This window comes from Lactuca serriola, chromosome 2 (genome assembly GCF_051521515.1).
Source record: "Lactuca serriola cultivar US96UC23 chromosome 2, Lser_US96UC23_V15, whole genome shotgun sequence".
Classification (NCBI taxonomy): Eukaryota; Viridiplantae; Streptophyta; class Magnoliopsida; order Asterales; family Asteraceae; genus Lactuca; species Lactuca serriola.
The window spans coordinates 168,936,202-168,957,073 of NC_136409.1; the positions used below are offsets into that span (position 1 = coordinate 168,936,202).

General features: G+C 35.5%; 1 protein-coding gene across 1 annotated transcript; it reads left to right on the plus strand.

Moving 5' to 3' along the window:
• The first annotated feature begins 8,937 nt into the window (after positions 1–8,937).
• Positions 8,938–10,815, plus strand: LOC145090580 (limonoid 7-O-acetyltransferse-like). Its single transcript, XM_079028726.1, has 2 exons — positions 8,938–9,125; positions 9,210–10,815. The coding sequence occupies exons 1-2, from the start codon at positions 8,965–8,967 to the stop codon at positions 10,624–10,626; spliced, it is 1,578 nt and encodes a 525-aa protein (XP_078884852.1). The 5' UTR covers positions 8,938–8,964; the 3' UTR covers positions 10,627–10,815.
• Positions 10,816–20,872: the final 10,057 nt, after the last annotated feature.

The window sequence follows — 20,872 nt, forward strand, 5'->3', positions numbered from 1 at the left end:
TTTGTGAAATAGATTAATTGAAAAACATTTCAATGATTCTCATTTCAAAATTCCAAACCTTTATTGCAAGTGTAAGAATTCCTAATTCTTGTCATTGCTAAACTTTAATGTAATGCAACCTTTGTAGTTTCATGGTACCAAAAGTCACAAGCACTTGACCAACGATATTACAAAAATTTCCACTGGAGATTGATAACAATTCCAAGGAAGCGAAGTCTCAAATTCAAAGTACATTCCTTTGAACATACTTCTTGCATTAAGTTTCTAATCTTACACAGATTTAAAGAATAACTTCCACTTATGGAAACATTTCCATATTCCCATTTTGACTATCACTTATGAACAAGATTTACCTCTTCTCAGAGTATGTCCATATGGCCTGTTCTAAAAATTTAAATATACTTCCAATTTTCCATGAGCAACCAATCTTTTGGTAAACCTCAGATTGTCCTCGACAATTGCTTAACCGTTTTAGTCATGTCCGGTTCTATTCCTTTATCCCTCTTTATGCCCTAGGCATTTGGAAAAATTAGAACACGAGAATATGATAGCATATGCAATTGATCCTATACCCGAAGTATATGGGATGCGATTCATAATGTCTAACATAAAGACATGATACTTAATCAGTCTTTTGCTATAATATTTCTATTTGCCATGTTCTCATAATTTTTATTATGAAGAGGGATGTCGTAATCAAAATCAAAATTTGAGAACACAATTAACATTTCCATATATATAGAATTTCTTTATGTTGAACTTAGACTTGGAAATGGGGCGGGTTTGAAGCGAATCGACCTAAATCCAAACCCTTTTAACAAATTTCAAAATCCAATCCAAACCCGCTCCGTAACCCGCAGGGTTTTGAATAATCAAATCCATACCCTTATCCACCGAATCAACGGATATCCAAACCTGCCCCATAACCCATAGGATTTTTGAATTATCAAACACGTTTTACTTAATTCATAAAATAATATTTCTTAAATAAAACAAATGTTGATTTAGAAAACACATTACGTACTCGAGGACTTCCGATTGGAATTAAAAATCACTATTGTAGTAACTTCTGATTTATTTTTTACTGTCAATTGTAGTGATAGAGAATAACAACAATAAACTTTCTTTCAGTTGATGAATGAATTTATTGATTTATGAATGAAATATGATGATTGCTTGATGAAATATAAATGAAATGACATCATAATTCTTAGTAGAATACTGAAAGTCTAGAAGTCGACTCCTTGATTCTTATGTATAAATAGTTTGGACTTTGGCATTTTCCCTTTGGACTTTTGATTGGAATTAAAATTAAACTTTAAGCAATATAAAATATAAACCAGTAATTCAAAATTATACGGGGCGGGTTATAAACGGAGCAGATCAGTGATGGTCCATACTCGACCCTTTTAATAAAAGGGTTAGCGGGTATGGGTCATTAACGGGTAAACGAATAAAAAAATATGCTCCAAACCCATATAATTCTTACGGGTTTGGATCGGATCAGGGCCAAAACCCGCTCCATTGCCAGGCCTAGTTAAACCATTCCAACATAACATTATATATATATATATATATATATATATATATATATATATATATATATATATATATATATGAATAAATTTGATTAAAATCTCAATCTAAGCTTTTATCTTTGAAACGAAGTATAAATTCCTCTCCCTTAATTATAGCAAAACAACTTTTCAAACCCTGCAACTTGCGATTTGAAACCTTTCGGTTTTCTACAATTAACATTGTTAACTTGCAACATTTCCATGATAATTATGCTCCCACTAGCATAATAATTATTATCTTAGTTGCATAACATTTATGCTCCCACTAGCTTTGACATGTATTCAGAAATCAACTGAACTTCTAGAAATCAATGTTTATTGATTTTCAAATCTGATATGAGATGCTTCAATATGACTTTATCTAGGCTTCTCAAAATCATACACTTTTCCTTAGATAGCTTACATATGTGTCTTAACAATTTTAGAACTTACATCAATAAGTATCAAATGTTTAGACCCTTTGTCATTTCTCACAATTCAAATTATGAAGGGGGATGTCATATATATAATTGAATTTGAGAATGCAAATATCACAATTGTTATCTCTTTCAAAATCTACTTAGTGAAAGCATTTTCTCACAATCATTTTCATGAATTGGAGAGAAACCTTATGACACTTAGATTTTATGGTGTATGTGTTCCTATCCATCTGGATTTGTGATAACCATAATCACAAGACATGGTTAGTGACCAATTCAAACCCATATGGACTGAACTTGTTCAATCTTAATTTATTGCCACCTGGCAGCACAAGGGCCTACCATTTCTTCCAAGTTGTTATGTAAATAATTGACAACTCATAGAACTCACATGCATAGTCAACTTTAACCAGAATGGGCACGGAAATAAGAATATGTCAACACGATAGTTACAAACCTCAAGTCGTGTGCTAGTGATTACCAATAGGTTTACTCTTAATTAGTTCTTGAGATTTGTCATGATCCTTAAGACTTCCACTGACCTCTTGACATATAAGACTCTCTTGTCACGAACCATTCCTTGACAAACAAGTATTCAAGAGTTAGTGTGGATTCTTATCAAGACAAACACTTCACTCAATTGGCCTTAGTTGGTCTTTGTTTTATCCAAAACATCACAACTTACCAATTTCAAATGTACAAGAGTAAGAAACATTTTACTCTACATTTGATGAGTGCTATAAACCTTCTTAATTTAGTGTCACTCAAGGCACAAGCTTGGAGTATGACTCTAAGACTTGGTTTTGGAACGAAGTATGAGTTATCTTCTAGATTTAACCATTTCAACAAATCATGATTCTTTTTCTTAGCCATACAAATGCACTAAGATACCCTTAGAAGATCAATTGTGACATGGTTTTCATAATCATTAAGATGATCATAAAACATAATAGTCAAGTACTCTCCCATCTTTTCAGATTGGAGAAACTTCTATATTTCTGCCTAATTTAATTCTTCTTATTCGTTCTGTCATACATTGAACTTATCCAATGATTCAAAATTATACTTAAACTTGTAAACATAACCATATTTACTAAACTTTAGTAAATCATGACGAATGGTCTTATCGTTCTTTGTGGTGGACCTGACCAGCGTACACTCAGTGTACCTGATCCCCTAGTCCTTCACTTGACTCACATGTTCATGTGAACAAGGAATTAGTCTTTAATTTCCCAAAGATGAAGATTTTCATTCATCACACAATACAAGTTGCATGATTCCAAGTTTTTATCCAACTGAAACATGGGTGATGAGAATCTTTCCTTATTTGGAAAATTCTCGAGGCTACCACAAACAAAGGAATCAAATTCATATTGCTAACATAGAAACATAGAAACATCAATTATCCCGAATGCCATTGCAAGGATATATAATAGAAAAAAACAAAATTTTATTTATTCATAAAATGCAGAAAAACTTTTCCTTACAATGCAATCACAAATGAAAACTATGTTACTACATATTTCTAAGCAATCTATCATAACTCTTTAAGCAGCAGCTCAAAAATCTGATCATCGAACCATGCGATTTAAATCCATCTTCATGACCAGATTCAACATACTCTTCCTTTAAGCTTCCTTCCTTTTGCATGATCCTACAAAACATCAAAATGTAACCTTGTACATCATGTATTAAGAATCAACAATTAGGAACTTAATAGAGTTAGACAATAGATTTACCTGAAGTAGAGTCATACATTTTGACTTTACCGACTTTGCGATATTTCAGGTAAATATGGCAGCTTAGCAACAAATGCCCCTTCTTTTGGCAACATCAACATATGGACTCTTTGGAAATGGCACATGGGACAATCTCAAACTTATCCCTTCTTTTTACCATTTGGTCAACCGGGTTGACTATGGTCGATCCCTTTCCATTGGGAAGAGAAGACATTTCTGGATTTCCAATGTTTCCATAATCAATGTCCATGGAAGTTTGGGGAGTAGATCTTCCAATCAAATTTGCTTTACCAGTGTGCCAAATCATTGCTGATCCAGCAGCAACAAGCAAATATGTTAGATCAATAAGGGTCATGTCGTGATCTCCCATATAATAGTCCTTAAACAACCTGCTATATGACTTAGGGAGTGACTGGAGAACCAAGTCAATAGTCAACTTCCTTTGAGACATCGACTCCCAACTCTCCCAGCTTGTCAATATGTAACTTCATCTCTAAGACGTGAGCACATACAAACTTTCCTTCCTTCCAAGAGGGCTTTGAGTGACCTTGGACTTGTGGGTTAAGGAGAATTATTGTAGGAGGTGGAGGAAGTGAAGTTCCACTACAGCACGAAGAAGGGATTAATATTCACCTTGATCGCCTTGTGTAGAATCATATTTATAAAGAAATCTTTTTTCAAAAGATTCGGGAAGACCATAGTTGTTTGAACTAGACATCTATAATCGGAGAAATTCAAGTTTAGTCGATTTTAGTCATTAATATAACACCCAACATGAAATATTAAGGCTACGACCCAACTTAATATTTTACAGTTTGGAAGAGGGATGCCGTAATCCAAATTGCAAAATATTTGAAGGTAGGTAAATGACGATTTACCAATTTCCACCATGAAAAACGAAATTGATTATTAAGTTTTAAATGGATTGAAATTCCTAGATCTTTTGAGATTCATTGAATTTTTTCAGTGGCATGTTTAAATCTCCATTGTGCCCTTCAAGTTTGTGACTGAGATGCCAATGATCACAAACAAGGTGTGAATAACCATGCCAATTAGCTTGGTATACCTAATGTTACAACCACCTAATCAATGTGCCGGTTAACCACACACACTCCATTGATCTATGATTAATATCAAGCTACCCTTTGCCATACACTGTTAGTCCCAGATTAGTGTGTCAGTTAACCACACACTGTTAGTCCCAGATTAGTGTGTTGGTTAACAACACACGCTCCATTAATGACTTAAAATATGCAAAGTGCAATTTCATGGGTTAGCACCATTTTCACATTTTTCCTAAAGTAACTAAGATTGGGGATTTAATAAAAGTTTAGTTACTTTTAGATTTTCATTATACTTTTAATGAGAATTTATTGTCCTGTCAAATCCGTTCGGCTAATGACCCTCCATAAGTCAAGAAAGCGATGGGTGAGAGTGGACACCCATTAAACTGCCATTTTATAGGCAGTAACCTTATACCCCCTTATAGGCCGACTTCGTGAATGAGGCCTACTAATGGTAAGACTGACTTTGTTCTTATACATATATAAATATTAAACCTATAATATTATAATAGTATAAGGGTTGAATTTTAAACTTTTAGAATTCTAGGGTTTGGAACTAAATGTTTCAAAATGGGACTTTGCGTTAAAACTTGAGGGCAAGTTTTGAACTATTCAAAAACTTTTGGAATCCATAACTTATGTGTTTAATATAGGATTTATGAAAAGACTTTTGACATTCCATAACTTGAGGATAAGTTATGGAGTTCATAAACAAATTTATGTAAAAGATTCTTCAAGTTCCATAACATGAGGACAAGTTATGGAAGACTTAAAACCATTTTATGATGACATTTTAAAATGAGACTTTTCACTTTCCATAACTTGAGGACAAGTTATGGATTTCATCAAAAACATTTAGATCAAAAATTGTTACTAACAAACCCAAACAATTTGCCTATGATATAATTAAACTTAAATGTTAAGATAATTCATATCAAACAAGTTTCAAGAAATTAGCCTAATCATATAAACTAATACAAATCATGAAACTTTGACAATTATCTTTTATTTGGATGAGAATCATCATTACCATATCAACATAATTAGATTTTACGAACTAAATCATTTTGTGGTAATGATTCTTATCCAAAACACGCCAAAAACCTCGAAAAAATGCCCACTGGAGCACCAACTCGGCGATTACATGAACTGGACTCGTCGAGTTGGACCTTTAATGAGTGGACTCGATGAGTCCCCTAGTGGACTCGGCGAGTTCGCTGTCCAGAATGCAGAAAATTCGATTTTTTTACTTTGAAAACCAATAAAACATCAAGTATAGTGGAAAAAAATCATAGGCTCTGATACCACGGATAGGTTTTGTGTACTACAACATCCTATGGTGCACATACAACCTTAAATTCTTTGGAACTATGTTTTCTCTAATTATACATGCAATATTGTTTCGAAAGCATAAAGCCTACAACTATCATACAAATGACATAAATGACATAGAAATGAGTTGTAGAATTACCTCTTTGTTGTAGCTTGTAGTTTTGGCCTTTAAGAACTTAGCACCAATAATGTGAATGCCTCAAATGGAATCACAACACACCTTGGACAAAGGGTGACTTTTGAGAGAGAATTCTTTGCGTTAAAAACGCCTCATATGAACTCCAAGAACATAGGTCACGATTTTAGCTATGGAGCAACATATATATTGTAGGATTCTAAGGGTCATGGGTAAACCCGAATCCATACCCATGGGTTTATGATCCATGGTTCATGTGGCCCAACTCTTTATGTATCCATACATAAACTTAATCCAACATGGACCATAAGCCCAAACATATATATATATATATATATATATATATATATATATATATATATATATATATATATATATATATATATATATATATATATAACTTACACAATTAGTCCCCATTGATTTAGTTAGTCTTTTTTTATCACAAAATTAATTCCAAATTAATTCTTGATCAATACTAATTAAATCATATGATTTCATATTAATATATTAGAACTTATAATATATTAATAAATCAAAAATAACATTTTCTCAAAAGTCTATCCTATCAAATTGTCCAGGTGATATGCAACCCAAATGGACCATGCTACTCTTAGGTCAAGTACATACCAATTATTGTTATGGGCTTAAACACTTAATCGAATAATTTCCAGGATATACAATTGGATTAAGGTTATTAATTGTGGCGTTTAAAAAAACTCTAAACATTATTATTGGTATATATGCATATAAAAATATACAGTTGGAGTTATTGCTACAATCGTGGTATTATCTAGATGATGGAGTTTGAAATACAAATTATAGATAAAGTTGTGATAGATGATCAATAACAACTTAATAATAATGAACATCCTAGGAAATATGAAACTCAAGAAAAACACGATAAGAAAGAGTCCATTTACGATGATGTAGAGAATGAAGAAAATTAATTAGAGTCTATGACATAAAGGAAGCAAATGAGGAACACTTAGAAGCCTACTAAGTATGCTAGACATGTCAATACTTACGACACTGTTTTAGTTCATATATATATATATATATATATATATATATATATATATATATATATATATATATATATATATATATATATATATATATATATATATATATATATATATATATATCGGCAGTTGGAGAGATTTTGGTTCAAATAAGCCAAACTCACATAAATAGACTATTGCGAGTAAAGAATCATTAGAATAGTTAGTGGAAATAACTAAAGAATTAAAATCTTTACAAAAGAATGAAACATGGAATAAAATACCATTACGAAAAGGGGAAAACCATTAGGATGTAAATGAGTCTTTAAAAAGAAAAAGCTTCACAGAGTTGAATCGACAAGGTTTAAAGAAAGGCAACTAAAAATTGGGTACTTACAAAAATAAATGAATCAACTATCATGAATTTTTCTGTCCTGTAGTGAAGCACAAAATGATTTGGAATCTACTGGCCATGGTAAGTTGATTTAACTTAGAGCTTGTGCAACTGAATGTAAAAATAACATTCTTTAATAGTAATATAAAAGTAAATATTTATATTTCTCATTCAAAAGGGTTCCTTGATTTCAAGAAAGATCATGTATGTTACTAAAAAAATCTCTTTATTGTTTAAAAGAATCCCTAAAATCGTGGTATTTTTTTTTTTTTGATTTATTTATGATTTCTTATGGCAATGTTTGAATCCGGTTTGATATTTGAAAAGAAACTATATGATTGCTCATATATATATATATATATATATATATATATATATATATATATATATATATGTATATATATATATATATATATATATATATATATATATATATATATATATATATGTGTGTGTGTGTGTGTTGCTATATGTGGTTCACATGATAATTATAGCCAAGATACTAGCTGAAATTAATGACTTGAAAGCTTTATTGAAAGAGAAGTTCAAGATTAATTAATGACTTGGGTAGAACAACAAAGATATGTGATATAGGGATCTGGAGGGATAGCAAAACAGACCAAGTTATACATTTATCAACAAAAATATACATTTAGAGAGTTATGATAATTTTTGTTGAGAAGTGTTAAATCGTTATCCCACATATCTTTGTTGTTCTACCCAAGTCATTCACCTCGAACTTCTCTTTCAATAAAGCTTTCGAGTCATTACTTTCGGCTACTATCTTGGCTACTATTATCATGTGAACCACATATAGCAACACACAAACATATACAAACACACACACACACACACACACACACATATATATATATATATATATATATATATATATATATATATATATATATATATTAATTGTTAGAATTTCCGTATTGTAATATATTATTTTAATTAAATGTTTTTGTCATTTGATTTAAAAAAAAATTGATATTTGTTTAAAAATATGACAAAATTAGAAGAGGGGTTTATAATACATTTTATGAGATGCTTTTAGGCGTTTAATAAGCAAGCAACTCATTATTTAATGATTAATTCGATAGAAGAATTGGTTTCTTGTAAAGCCAGTTAAACATAATGTATATGAAGTAGGTGGAAGCTAGCATATTACGTCATCAACCGTGTAACGAGATATTCGGATTCATGCATACCTTCGCCTATATATAGAGTATCTTCCCATCTACATATTCATAGATATTGGCCTGTATTACAGTCTAGTTAAAAGGCTTTCAGGTGAAAATGATGAGGCTATTCGGTTGTTTGTTGGCCTCCTCAAAGGCATCCAAGCATCCTCTTCTTGTGTTAGAACGATCACTTGCTGCATATCTCGTTACTAATAAGCAATATTCCTATGAGCCCCGGTTCTTTTCGGCTCAACCACAAAGTGCAATACCTCAAGAGTACGTACACTCTTCTCTTTCTGGTTGCAAATAGGGTTTATTCTTTTGAATATATGATGATTGTTTTCATGTTTTACAATGCAGATTCAAGTTTTCTCAGGCGCATGCTGGTGATAAAAGTGTCCAAGAAAATAGCAAAAATGGAATCCGTGTTATGTCTATACAACATGTGAAGCCTGATAAGCCAACTCCCGAAGAACTCCGATTATACAAGCTTTCTGCATTGGATCAAATCAATATTCCCTCCTACGTTCCATTTATTTTCTTTTATCCAAACAACGTTAATGGAAACACCAACATCAACATCGACAACTTGGTGGCTGAAAGATCCAAACTGCTGAGGGATTCATTGTCGGAAACACTCACTCGATTTTACCCATTTGCAGGAAAGTATATGGACGATAACAATATCGTATGTACTGACGAAGGTGTGCATTATGTCGAGACAAGAGTTGATGGTGATCTCTCAAGTTTTGTGGCCAAACCAGAATACACTTTACTCCAGGGGCTACTTCCCAGTCCCCTAAATTCTACGGAGCCAACACGAGGACAATATCTGGTTATGATCCAAGTGAACTTCTTTAGTTGTGGTGGTGTTGCTATTTCCATGTACAATTCGCATAAGCTTATTGATGGTCGCACATACTCCACGTTTTTAAATGCTTGGGCGTCTGCAGCAAAGGGTGATGATTCCCAGAAGTTGGTTTACCCTAACTTTGTTTCTTCGTCTCTATTCCTTCCCAACACAAAAGCAGCTTCAAATGCATCTTGCCCTCTATCATTCTTAGCAGTAAGGCCTTTGATGCTGAAGAGTGGAAAATGTTCCACCAAGAGATTTCGGTTTGATTCCTCGGCATTACAAGCACTAAAGGCCAAAGCAGCTGAAACTGTCTCCTCCACTCGTGTTGTAGCAGTCACGTCATTGATTTGGAAGTGCGCGACAGCTGCCGCAAGGAAATTAAACGGAGAAAGACCATCCATTTTGCAATTTGCCCTGAATATACGAGGAAGATTTACGCCACCCATACCAGAAAATGCGATTGGGAACATTTGCTGGACAGGTGTAGCTAATTGTGAATTAAAAGACAGCTTAAGCTTGGAGACCATGATTGGACATGTTAAAGCTGGTATAGCGAAAGTTGACAGTAGTTATCTTGAGAAGTTTAAAGGCGAACAAGGGAGTGATTATATTGTTGATGGGATGAAACGGTTAGGGGGTCAAATGTCAAGCTATGATGCAGATTACTATTCGTCCAGTAGCATGTGCAATTCTGGGTTATATGAAGCAGATTTTGGATGGGGAAGGCCAGTGTGGTCATGCTATGGGAATTTTAACGACAATATTCCTCTTTATGCCAATATCATAATATTGATGGATACAAGAAAAGGTGATGGGGTTGAAGCATGGGTAACGTTGGGCCAAGAAGAAATGGATATACTCGAGAATGACCCTGACCTCCTTTTATACGCTTCTGTGGAGCCTAGTCCTCTCCAAGCTTGATTGATGACTCTTTTTATACCTTCCCACTTTTATTTGGTGTAAAATATATCAACCAATAAGTGCTTTGCACGCTATACAAACATATGGTTGTATCATACATTTCCAAACTGTAAACCTACTTGTTGATTTCTTATATTTTATAGATTACCGGTTTATCATTTATTTCGGCAATAGAAAATAAACCGCATTTGTGTATTTGCAAGTTTATCAACACTACAAGAAATGACCTCAAGTGAAAAGACAAATGTCCTCGTTTAAGGTCAAAAATTGGTTGCCATAGGTCAATAATTTTGTCGGTCGTCGGTCGGTATAGAGTATAGACCCCATATGTCGTAGATCTTGTAGTCACTTGTACCAATTGTCGGTCGGTATAGAGTATAGACCCCATATATCGTAGATATTGTAGTCACTTGTACCAATTGTGAGGAACTCCATGTTATCCAAGACCCCATATGTGGTAGATCTTGTAGTCACTTGTACCAATTATGAGGAACTCCATGTTATCTAAGTGGGTGCTGTTAATAAGACACTCGATTGACCCTTTTATAAAAAGTCAATTTATAATGCTATATTTTTAATTTCGGATGTCTATTGGGGGGGGGGGGGGGTGTATCGTTGGTATAGAGGTAAAAAAATATTTTGACACATAAACACACACACACACATAGTATTTTAACTAGTAAAGTATCCCGTGCGTTGGACGAGTCAGATTGTTTTGCATTTCTTTACCTATAGTAACGGTATAGTTACATTTCTTTACAGATAATTGTAACATCCTTACACTACTTTTTCTCATAATAGCAATGTACTTATATTTCTTTATATAAAAGTAGGAACTATGCTATAAAGCCATGACATTGATTGTAAATTGCTATTATAGATAATGCATTGATGGCTTTATATTAATGATCTGCAACAACAAACAAAATTCACTGATAAAGTTCATTCACCATTTTATTGGTTTAACCACTCAAAAAACCTGGGAGATATAAGTATGATTTCTCCAGTTCCATCTTTTAGTGGAATAGACTCATCTAGCTCCATTCTAAGCCATCCCCAACCTTTAAAGTTATTTCTTCATTTTTGACAAACAAAACCAAGCAGCCCTCTCGTAATTTATCCAGGTTTGACTTTCTTCCTCCCACATTCTTTGACTTTATGTCATGTCTTCCATCATTCCATAAGCCGTCTTTTCACTACAAAACAAAATAAAAACCAAAAAAATTCTATACAAAGTCAAAGGGTTTAATGGCTCAAAAGTCAAACCTGTAAACAGGGTCCAGGATCACACTATTGTTTTCTACAACTTCTTTGACATATTTAAGCTCTGTTGAGTACTGATGGCATATGGTGAGACCCTAGAGTTCTTGCTCAAGTTTTTGAATTTCCCCTCGTGGAGAGTATTCCCGCATCATCATGGTTTTTAAGTTCTCCCAGCTGATAGAGTTAGCCACTATTAGAGTGAGTGACTTAATGTGGCCATTCCACCACGTTAAAGCTCTATCAAAAAAGGTACAAGCAGCGAATTTGACTTTGTTGCTCTCTAGACAGGAGCAAATTTCAAAAATTGCTTCTGTCTTCTCTATCCACTGTCTTAGTGCCATCACTCCTTTAGTCCCATTAAAGGTCTTGGGCTTGGCATTCTAGAAGTCTTTAAAAGTACACTCTCGCGAGTGCTCATGACTCTCGCCATTGTTAGAAGGATATGCACCAGCTCCTGACCCACTAGCACCAGTAGTATTGATATGAGCCATGGCAGCAGCTACAGCTGCAGTGACTGCCGCTTGGAACATAGTAGGGTCGAATTGAGGAGGTGGTGGTGGAGGTGGCATCGGTGCTTCATTGACATTGTTACGTCTTGGATTTCTATGAGGAGGCATCCTTTTCTATAAAAGTCAATAGATAAAAAGATAGTGAGATATCAAGAATGAATATGAATTTAATATCTCTGAAGTTAAACACTTAATTCAACAAGAATTTTGTAAAGAATTGGAAATAAATGCCTACTGCAAGTACAACTTGCAATAGGATAATATGAAATCGAGCGATTATTTTTCAAAAAGTATAAAAATACATGTCGATTGTGTTGGTATATTAGATACATAGGGTCTGGAGAACTTGACCTTATAGCTGGTCTATAATTTACCATAATACTGAGAAAGTGTCGACATTAAACCGACCTACTGAAAATAAAATTTCCGTGGTCATATTGAGAAACATGAAAAATAACACTAGAATATATCTGTAAACCAAAACTTTGAAATAGGATGTTTACGAAAATTGTAATAAATCTTGTTGAAGTAAAGTGCTTGTTATTTTATTGATACTTGGTTTGTACATATCGTGAAAGAAAAAGTAATATATACATTCGATACATAAAAACATAAAGTAGAAAGTAGAAGTAGTGTAAACACTACTTGCGACGTTTGTAATAGCGGTTGCTAGGTCCTGCTTCATTCTGTGTCTTCCAGCGCCTTTCTTGCGCAGCTTGATACTCTCTCAATTCCCTTATCTCTAATTGAGCAACATTTACTTGTCTTTGAAGGGTTTCAGTGTGTTGTTGTGTGTTGTCCTGCATTTCATCAAGACACGGGATATCTGCAGAGTTGGCCTGTGCAGTAGCATTTACTTCAAGGATTCGATTGATCGAAATCCTTGCTTGATCGGTTTAACGGTTTATCCGACGTACCATAACCGGAAGAGCTCTATCGGTTGCTCCTCCGTCAGAGACATTACATAAGCCTCTTTCCATTCCATATGGTGGGCGCATACCTTCTTGTTGGCTCCAGTGGTTTATATGGTGGCCCCATTCTGGAATTGGTACTGTATCATCTTGTCTCACAATGTGTTGTCCTGGATTATAGACTTGTGGTTCTAAGTCAGTGCCACTTGGCCCACTATCGCTATCTTCCATTGGTTCCTCTTCCGAATCATTACCTTGATTTGGAAAATAAGGGTCCCCTGGTATGTGATGTCCGGCCATGTTATCTGTACGAGATGTAAAGGGGAGAAATATATAAAATATCAAACGTATGGTTTTATAGTATTCCAAAATACTCCCATAATATTTCAATATGTTTGATTCTATAGTTCTTCTGAATATATATATATATATATATATATATATATATATATATATATATATATATATATATATATATATATGGTTGGTAAGTTTTAGACATGTTGCAACACTACAATCACTCCTAAACACATGTTGGTCATATCTCAAATCAATATAGTTGATCATACTATATTAATCCCAGATATGATTTGATAAGTTTTCAGGTTTGACTATAATATTTAACATCCAAATACTTTTAAATTCTTATGACTGTGATACTCTACTTGTATGTATGAGTGTTAGTATACTTCTTGTAAAAATGCTTAAATTTTAAAAAAATATACTTGTAGTCAGAGATCTTAGCCCCAATGTATTTATAGTTTGTATATCCTTTATGGATTGATATACTGAGTTCACTATAAACAATGCTCTATACCAATCTGTCACACCCCCAAACCAGACGGCGGAAACGTCCGGGGGTGGAGGACTTCATTTGTAGTATCACCACATGCATAATAGTAAGCAGCATACAAACAACCATTGTATTTAATAGGTATAAATATTTACATGTGTTTCATCATTGTATATTGAAACCAAAATAATTATACAAAAGAAGAAGATATGACTCAAAGTAGCTGCTCCATCTTCTCATAAGGCTCGGGGAGTACCTGTTTATTATTTCCCTGAGAATACAAGTAATTTGAAAAGAGAGTATCAACATAAAGTTGCATGAGTGCATAAATGTTTATGTTTTGAAAGAATGTCTCTGTTTAGTACATATGTAAACTATTCCAGAAAATCCTATATTTTCTGTTTTACATGAAAAGTAGTTTTATTCCCATAAAACCGTTCTATTTGTAAATCCATGTTTTGTATTTGTATTCCTTTATGTAAAACTTGTAAATGAGAGTATGTCTGGTTCCACCATCTGTTATTGAAAACTGTATTGTACTATGTAGTTTGTATTATGTTGTAAACTGGTACTTTGAAGGTGTACTATGTTTAGTTGATTATACACTAACGTATTGTTAATATCTTTTTAATGAGTTATTATAATCATACTAAGACATGATCGCCTGAAAACAAACGCTTTATGGGTGTTTAAAACTGTTGATAACAATTGCCACTCATTGGCGTGTATGCCTGACTGTAGCTAGCAGCCTAAGTGCGGGGTTGTCAATCCCGACATAGATCTACAAACAACTTGTTTCGTTCCCCTAACCGGGGACTCTGGTTATAGTATTAGGACTTTACCTTGGTTATCTAAATGAATTAAACAACCTGAATTGAATGTCTCATATAAAGCATATAAACATTACATGTATATTAGTCATGAAAACTCAATCATTCTGAAATAAATGATTGATAGTATGTTCTTGAATTAGTATTCCAAACATGTATTTAACATTTGTAAACTCTTATTTTGTTTTGAATAAAAACTCGTTTTTCTTATAAAACTATGTTTTCTAGTATACTTAAATCATGAATTGTTGTTCTATGTATCATAAATTATACCTATTCCTTCGGTGAACATTCCTGTCAGCAGTCTCATTGGTCCGCAGCTTCTCTACTATAGCCTTCAAACCATTCCTTCGGTGAACATTCCTCTCATCAACAATTCACGGATCTTTCCTCAGTCTTTCAAAAACTGTCTATGCAACCGTCGAACGACAACAACTACTACATGGATTTTGGAGCAAGCTCTCACATGTCATTTAACCAAGGTACAATGCACTTTCTAACTCCATGCAGCTCTAAATTCATAATGGTTGGAAATGGTGCAATACTTTCTGTTAACTCTATAGGTCAATTTTTCCCCTTTTCTAATGATCATCTCTTTCCTAAAAATGTTCTCATTTCAGATAAAATGGTCAAGAACCTTATATATGTTCGTAGATTTACCATTGATAAATATGTTTCTGTTGAGTTTGATCATTTTGATTTCACTGTGAAGGATCTTAGCATGGGTGCTCCCCTTCAACGATGCGACAACGACTCTGATATATATCCCATTCTTCCCTCTACTACCCTATGTGCTTCCTCCTCTGCTCTTCTAGTTGTTTCTCATGACACCTGGCATAGAAGACTTGGGCATCCGAGCAACATTATTTTCAATTTCTTAAGTCTCGTAGTTTTATTTCTTGTCATAGTAAAAACATGTCTTTTTTGTCATTCTTCTCAACTAGGAAAACATTGTCATTTACATTTTTCTCCATCTCAAACCAAGAGTAGTCGTCCGTTTGAATTAATTCATTCTAATATATAAATATCTCTTGTTCCAAGTCTGAGTGGTTTTAATTACTCCATTCTTTTCTTAAATGATTTTTCTCATTTTTTATTGATTTTTCCCTTACATTCCAAATCTAATGTTTTTCTATTTTTAAAACCTTTCGCACTTAGATGGTAAATCAATTTAAAGCTGATATCCAACTTTTTCAGTGTGATAATGGTCGTGAATTGAGCAAGAAACCTCTCTTGGATTTTTTTTAAATGAGAATCGAATTAAAATTCTCTTCTCATGTCATTATACATCTCAGCAAAATGGTAAAGAAGAACACACTATCAGAACCATTAACAGCATCATGCGGACATCTCTTTTCCAAGCCTTTCTCTCTCTCCTCATATTTGGGTTAAGGCTCTTCTATCCGCTGCCCACACATTTAATCTTCTTCCCACGACTACCCTACATCTTAAAACTCCGTTTGAAATCCTTTTTAGTTCCTCTCCCTCTTATGACCATCTTCGAGTTTTCAGCTGTCTTTGCTAACCAAATCTCTCATCCACTACTCCTCACGAACTCCAGCATCGCTCCTCAACATGTGTTTACCTTGGCCTATCTTTTGACCATCGTGGTTATCGGTGTCTTTACCTAATCACTCAGAGGTGATTATCTATCTTCATGTCACTTTTGGCGATAATTATTTTCCTTTTTCCTAACTTTCATGTGTCTCCCTCACTATAAGACTATCACTCTTTTATTTTAGAATATTATCCTCCTCCCTTACCTTCTTCTTTTTTGTCTCCTACCACCACCCCTCCTACTTATGTTGTTCATGTGGTGTCTCCCAACTCATTTAACCCCGAGTCAAGTAGTGACTCCTCTCCATCGAGTTCTTCAAACTCTTCTCCTTCTCCACCCCTCCCCTTCATCCGATGGTTACCACATCTTATATTGGCAACTTCAAACCTCGACAAATTTTTAGTCTCTTTATTTCTTCTGATATCTCTCCTAATCCATGTTCCACTTCTCAGGCTATGTGTGATCCTCACTGGCGTGAAACTATGGATTCTGAAATATTTGTTCTTCACACTAACCATACATGAGATCCTGTCCCAGAACCCATACATGTTAATATCATGGGTTGTCATTCATTGTATCATCATAAGCTTAAAAGTAATGGTCGCATGGAAAGCTACAAAAGGTCTGCTTGTTGCTCAAGGTTTCTCTCAACAACTTGGTCTTGATTTTGATGACACGTTCAACCCTATCGTCAAACCTACCACCATTCGCACTGTTCTTAGCATATCTGTCTCTAGAGACTGGCAAATTCACAAACTTGATGTAAAAATGCTTTTCTTCATGGTGATCTTGTTGAAACTATGTATATGCATCAACATCCTGGTTATGTTAACTCTTAGTTCCCTGATCATGTTTGTCGTCTTCACAAAGCTATTTATGGACTCAAGTAGGCTCATAATGCCTGGTATCAATGTTTTGCCATCTTTCTCTCCTTCATTGGGTTTCATAGCAGCAAATCTGACAGTTTTCTCTTTACCTTCCATTGTGGCAAGGACATCATTTATTTGCTTCTTTGTGTAAATGATATCATTCTTACTGCCTCGTCTCTTACTCTTGTATCCAAGGTCATTAAGTTACTCTCTTTGGAATTTCCTATGACTGGCCTTAGCTCTCTCCCCTTCTGCCTTGGTATTGCCGCTACTCGGAGTGCTTTTAACCTATTTCTCTCGTAATCTACTTTCGCTCGAGAGATTCTACCCATGTTGACATGTTCATGTGTAATCCTTGTAGCACTCCAACTGAAACAAAAACAAGCTCTCCTTTGATGGTTAGCCTCTTTTTTACCCTATTGTAACACCCATAAAATTCAAGCCAATTTAAAACTTTTTGAAAACATTTAGAAACCATTAAGTTATTACAATTTGTTTTCAAAATAGTTTAAGCATCAGAGTATCCCTGGAATCAATCATGAAAATATGAGGAGGTTCACGATCACGCCTTCGGCTTCCAGCGATCATCAAAAGTACCTAAAACAAAATCAACAACTGTAAGCCCGAAGCTTAGTGAGTTTCCCCAAAATACGCAAGCCATACAATTATAACCATTCATATAAGAAATACAAAACATCATGCATAATGATCCTTCAGCCTGACTGGACCGCCTTGCAGGCCTTCAGTCTATCTGGACCGCTCTCCGAGCCTTCGGCACGTCTGGACCGCCTCGTAGGGCCTTCAGTCTATCCGGACCGCTCGTCGGGCCTTCATTCTAACTATCATACCCTCCTGGGTTTGTAGTCTATCCAGATCGCCCTGGGTATGTTGGCCTTCAGCACAAAGCAGGACCGCCTCAACCCAAACCCCCAATCAAACAATCATGTGCACATACATATCATACACTAGCATATATAACAGTCAATCGATCTAACAGATCAAATAGCATAGCAACATCTTATAACCAGGATACCAACCTAACCAGGTCACTAACATATGTACAGATATTCATACGGATCTAACAGATCACATAGCATAGCAACACTCCAAAACCAGGATATCGACCTAATATATCACTAACATAGCATCATCCTATATACCAGGATACCGACCCAACCGGGTCACTAAAGCATATCACATCACCATCCTAACTACCAGGATGTAAATCAGTAAGCATAACATGCAATAATCCGAATACAAGCCATAAAGGGCCAGCCTTGGTGCCTTAGACCCTGATGATATAGTGAGGATAACTCACCTGGCACTGGTGAAGTCCCGCGGATGAAACTCCAGCTGCTGATTGACAGATTCCCGAACTGCCAACATCAAACAATATCCAATTAATAATTGGGTTCCAAGCCCAAGGTCCAACTCACACTCCAAGGACCCAAAAGTCAGGTAATAGGCCAAAGCCCAACATATGACCCAATTTTCCAAATTAGGCCCAGACCTCTACATGGTCTTTCCTTAATGCCTAATATCACATAATTACAAAGGCCCAAATATAGCCCAGTTTTCCAAATTGGGCCCAAGTCTCTCACATGGGCCTTATCGTAAAACCCATTAATTATTCTAGTCTATTTGCTTGCTCATAAATGGTCCGTTATTATCCCAATCACCAAGGCCTAATAGGAAGGCCCAACTCAAAGTCCACGTTAAATTAGGGTTTCACATAAAATGACAATTAGGGTTAAGTGTTTCTCACTTAACCCATTAATGACTTAATCCATTAAGTCATTTACTCTACTACCTAAATGATATGGAATAATTTGGGCTTAATACACAATCTAATCCCAATGGCCCAAAGATGGGTCCTAATAAGTCCAAGGCCCAAATACTGACAATTAGGGTTTTCTAAACCCTCATTAGGGTTTCCACCCAAACATGGCCCAATAGGACCAAAATTAATCTTTAAGCCCAATAGGGCGATTAGGGTTTGCTAGTGGGGCACCACCCACTACCACCTCGGGTAGTGGTGGTCGATGGCGGCTCACGGTAGTGGTTATGGTTCTTTTCATTACTCTTTTGCTAATTACAGTTACAAGATTTTAATCCACAAATAAACACACACATTAAATACTCTAACATACACACATTCACCCTAGTGGTGGCCGGTGGTGGCTCTTGGTGGCGATGGCTATTCTCGACTTTCCGATTAGATAAAATACACACTCATATACTTCAAAATGAATACAACACACTAGCCACCCACCTGGTTGCTCAAGGCGGCATCAGAAACAGTTTTGGGATGAGGTGGTGGCGGCAACTTCTTTCGGTTCCTCGTCAAGCAGCAACACTCCCCGACACATCTTGCTCGGAATCGGGACGCAACCACCCCCGGTGGTGCACAGTGACAACAACGGCTCTATGATAGCAATACGTCAGTTCCTGATGACAATGGCGACGCACAATTCTTCCGGCTTCTCCCTTGGTCCCAACGCTCCATATCGTCGGACCTCGCTCATGTCGGCAATAGAAACAAAGCTAGCATCGATGTAACAATTCCAGAAGCAGCATCAGCGGTTAGGGACAACATTCGATGGCCCAAACGACACCGGCGACGTGGCTGAAGGCGGAGCAGACGAAGGAAGAGGAGAAGGAGCATCTGAAAACGCTGTCACGTTTTCCCCGACGTCGCCCAGGTGGTTTTCTTTGTTCGTGCATAGTGTCACCGACAACAATGATTGTGACGGCATCTCGGTGGCGAGACAGTAGACGGCGATCATCGAAACTTCATCTGATCGGAGTGCGAGAGTGGAGAACGGGATGATGGCGACTGATGACACGAGTGGTAGTCGATACACAAATAGGGTTAGGGTTCCCGTAAGGGTTATATAATCGAGTCTCAAAAGTTAATCCCATAATGACACTAACGGCCCCTCACTTCCAGATTTATTTTCAAACCTAGTTCATAATTTTCCAATTCGACCTTACCCTCTTAAATTCCTTTCAAATCAAACCCAAAACTTACACTTCAGCCCCTGCCCCATAAAATCTTTTCAACTTTAATCCTTCTTAATTCAACTCCGTAATTTACCAAACAACCCCCAAATATCAAAATTCTTCGCAAATTAGTCTGGGACTTACATTTATTAATTTATTTAAATAAACGGGGCATTACACCTACCCTGTAGCGTAGTCTTTCAGGTGCCTTACAATATCTTACCTTCATTCGGATGATATTCAGCAAATCTGGCTCTTCATGCATGATCAATGTGTTCTGCATTTTCAAGCTCTTAAGCGTATATTATGCTATCTCAAGGATACCTTAAATCATGATCTTCACATTCATCGTTAAATTGTTGATCGCTTGGTTTTTTACTCTGAGGATTGAGTCGGTTGTCCTACTACCTGTCGGTCCACTTATGGGTTTTGTGTTTATCTCGGTAATAATCTCATCTCCTTGTCCTCGAAACGACAGCATGTTGTATCCCACTCTAGTGTCGAAGTTGA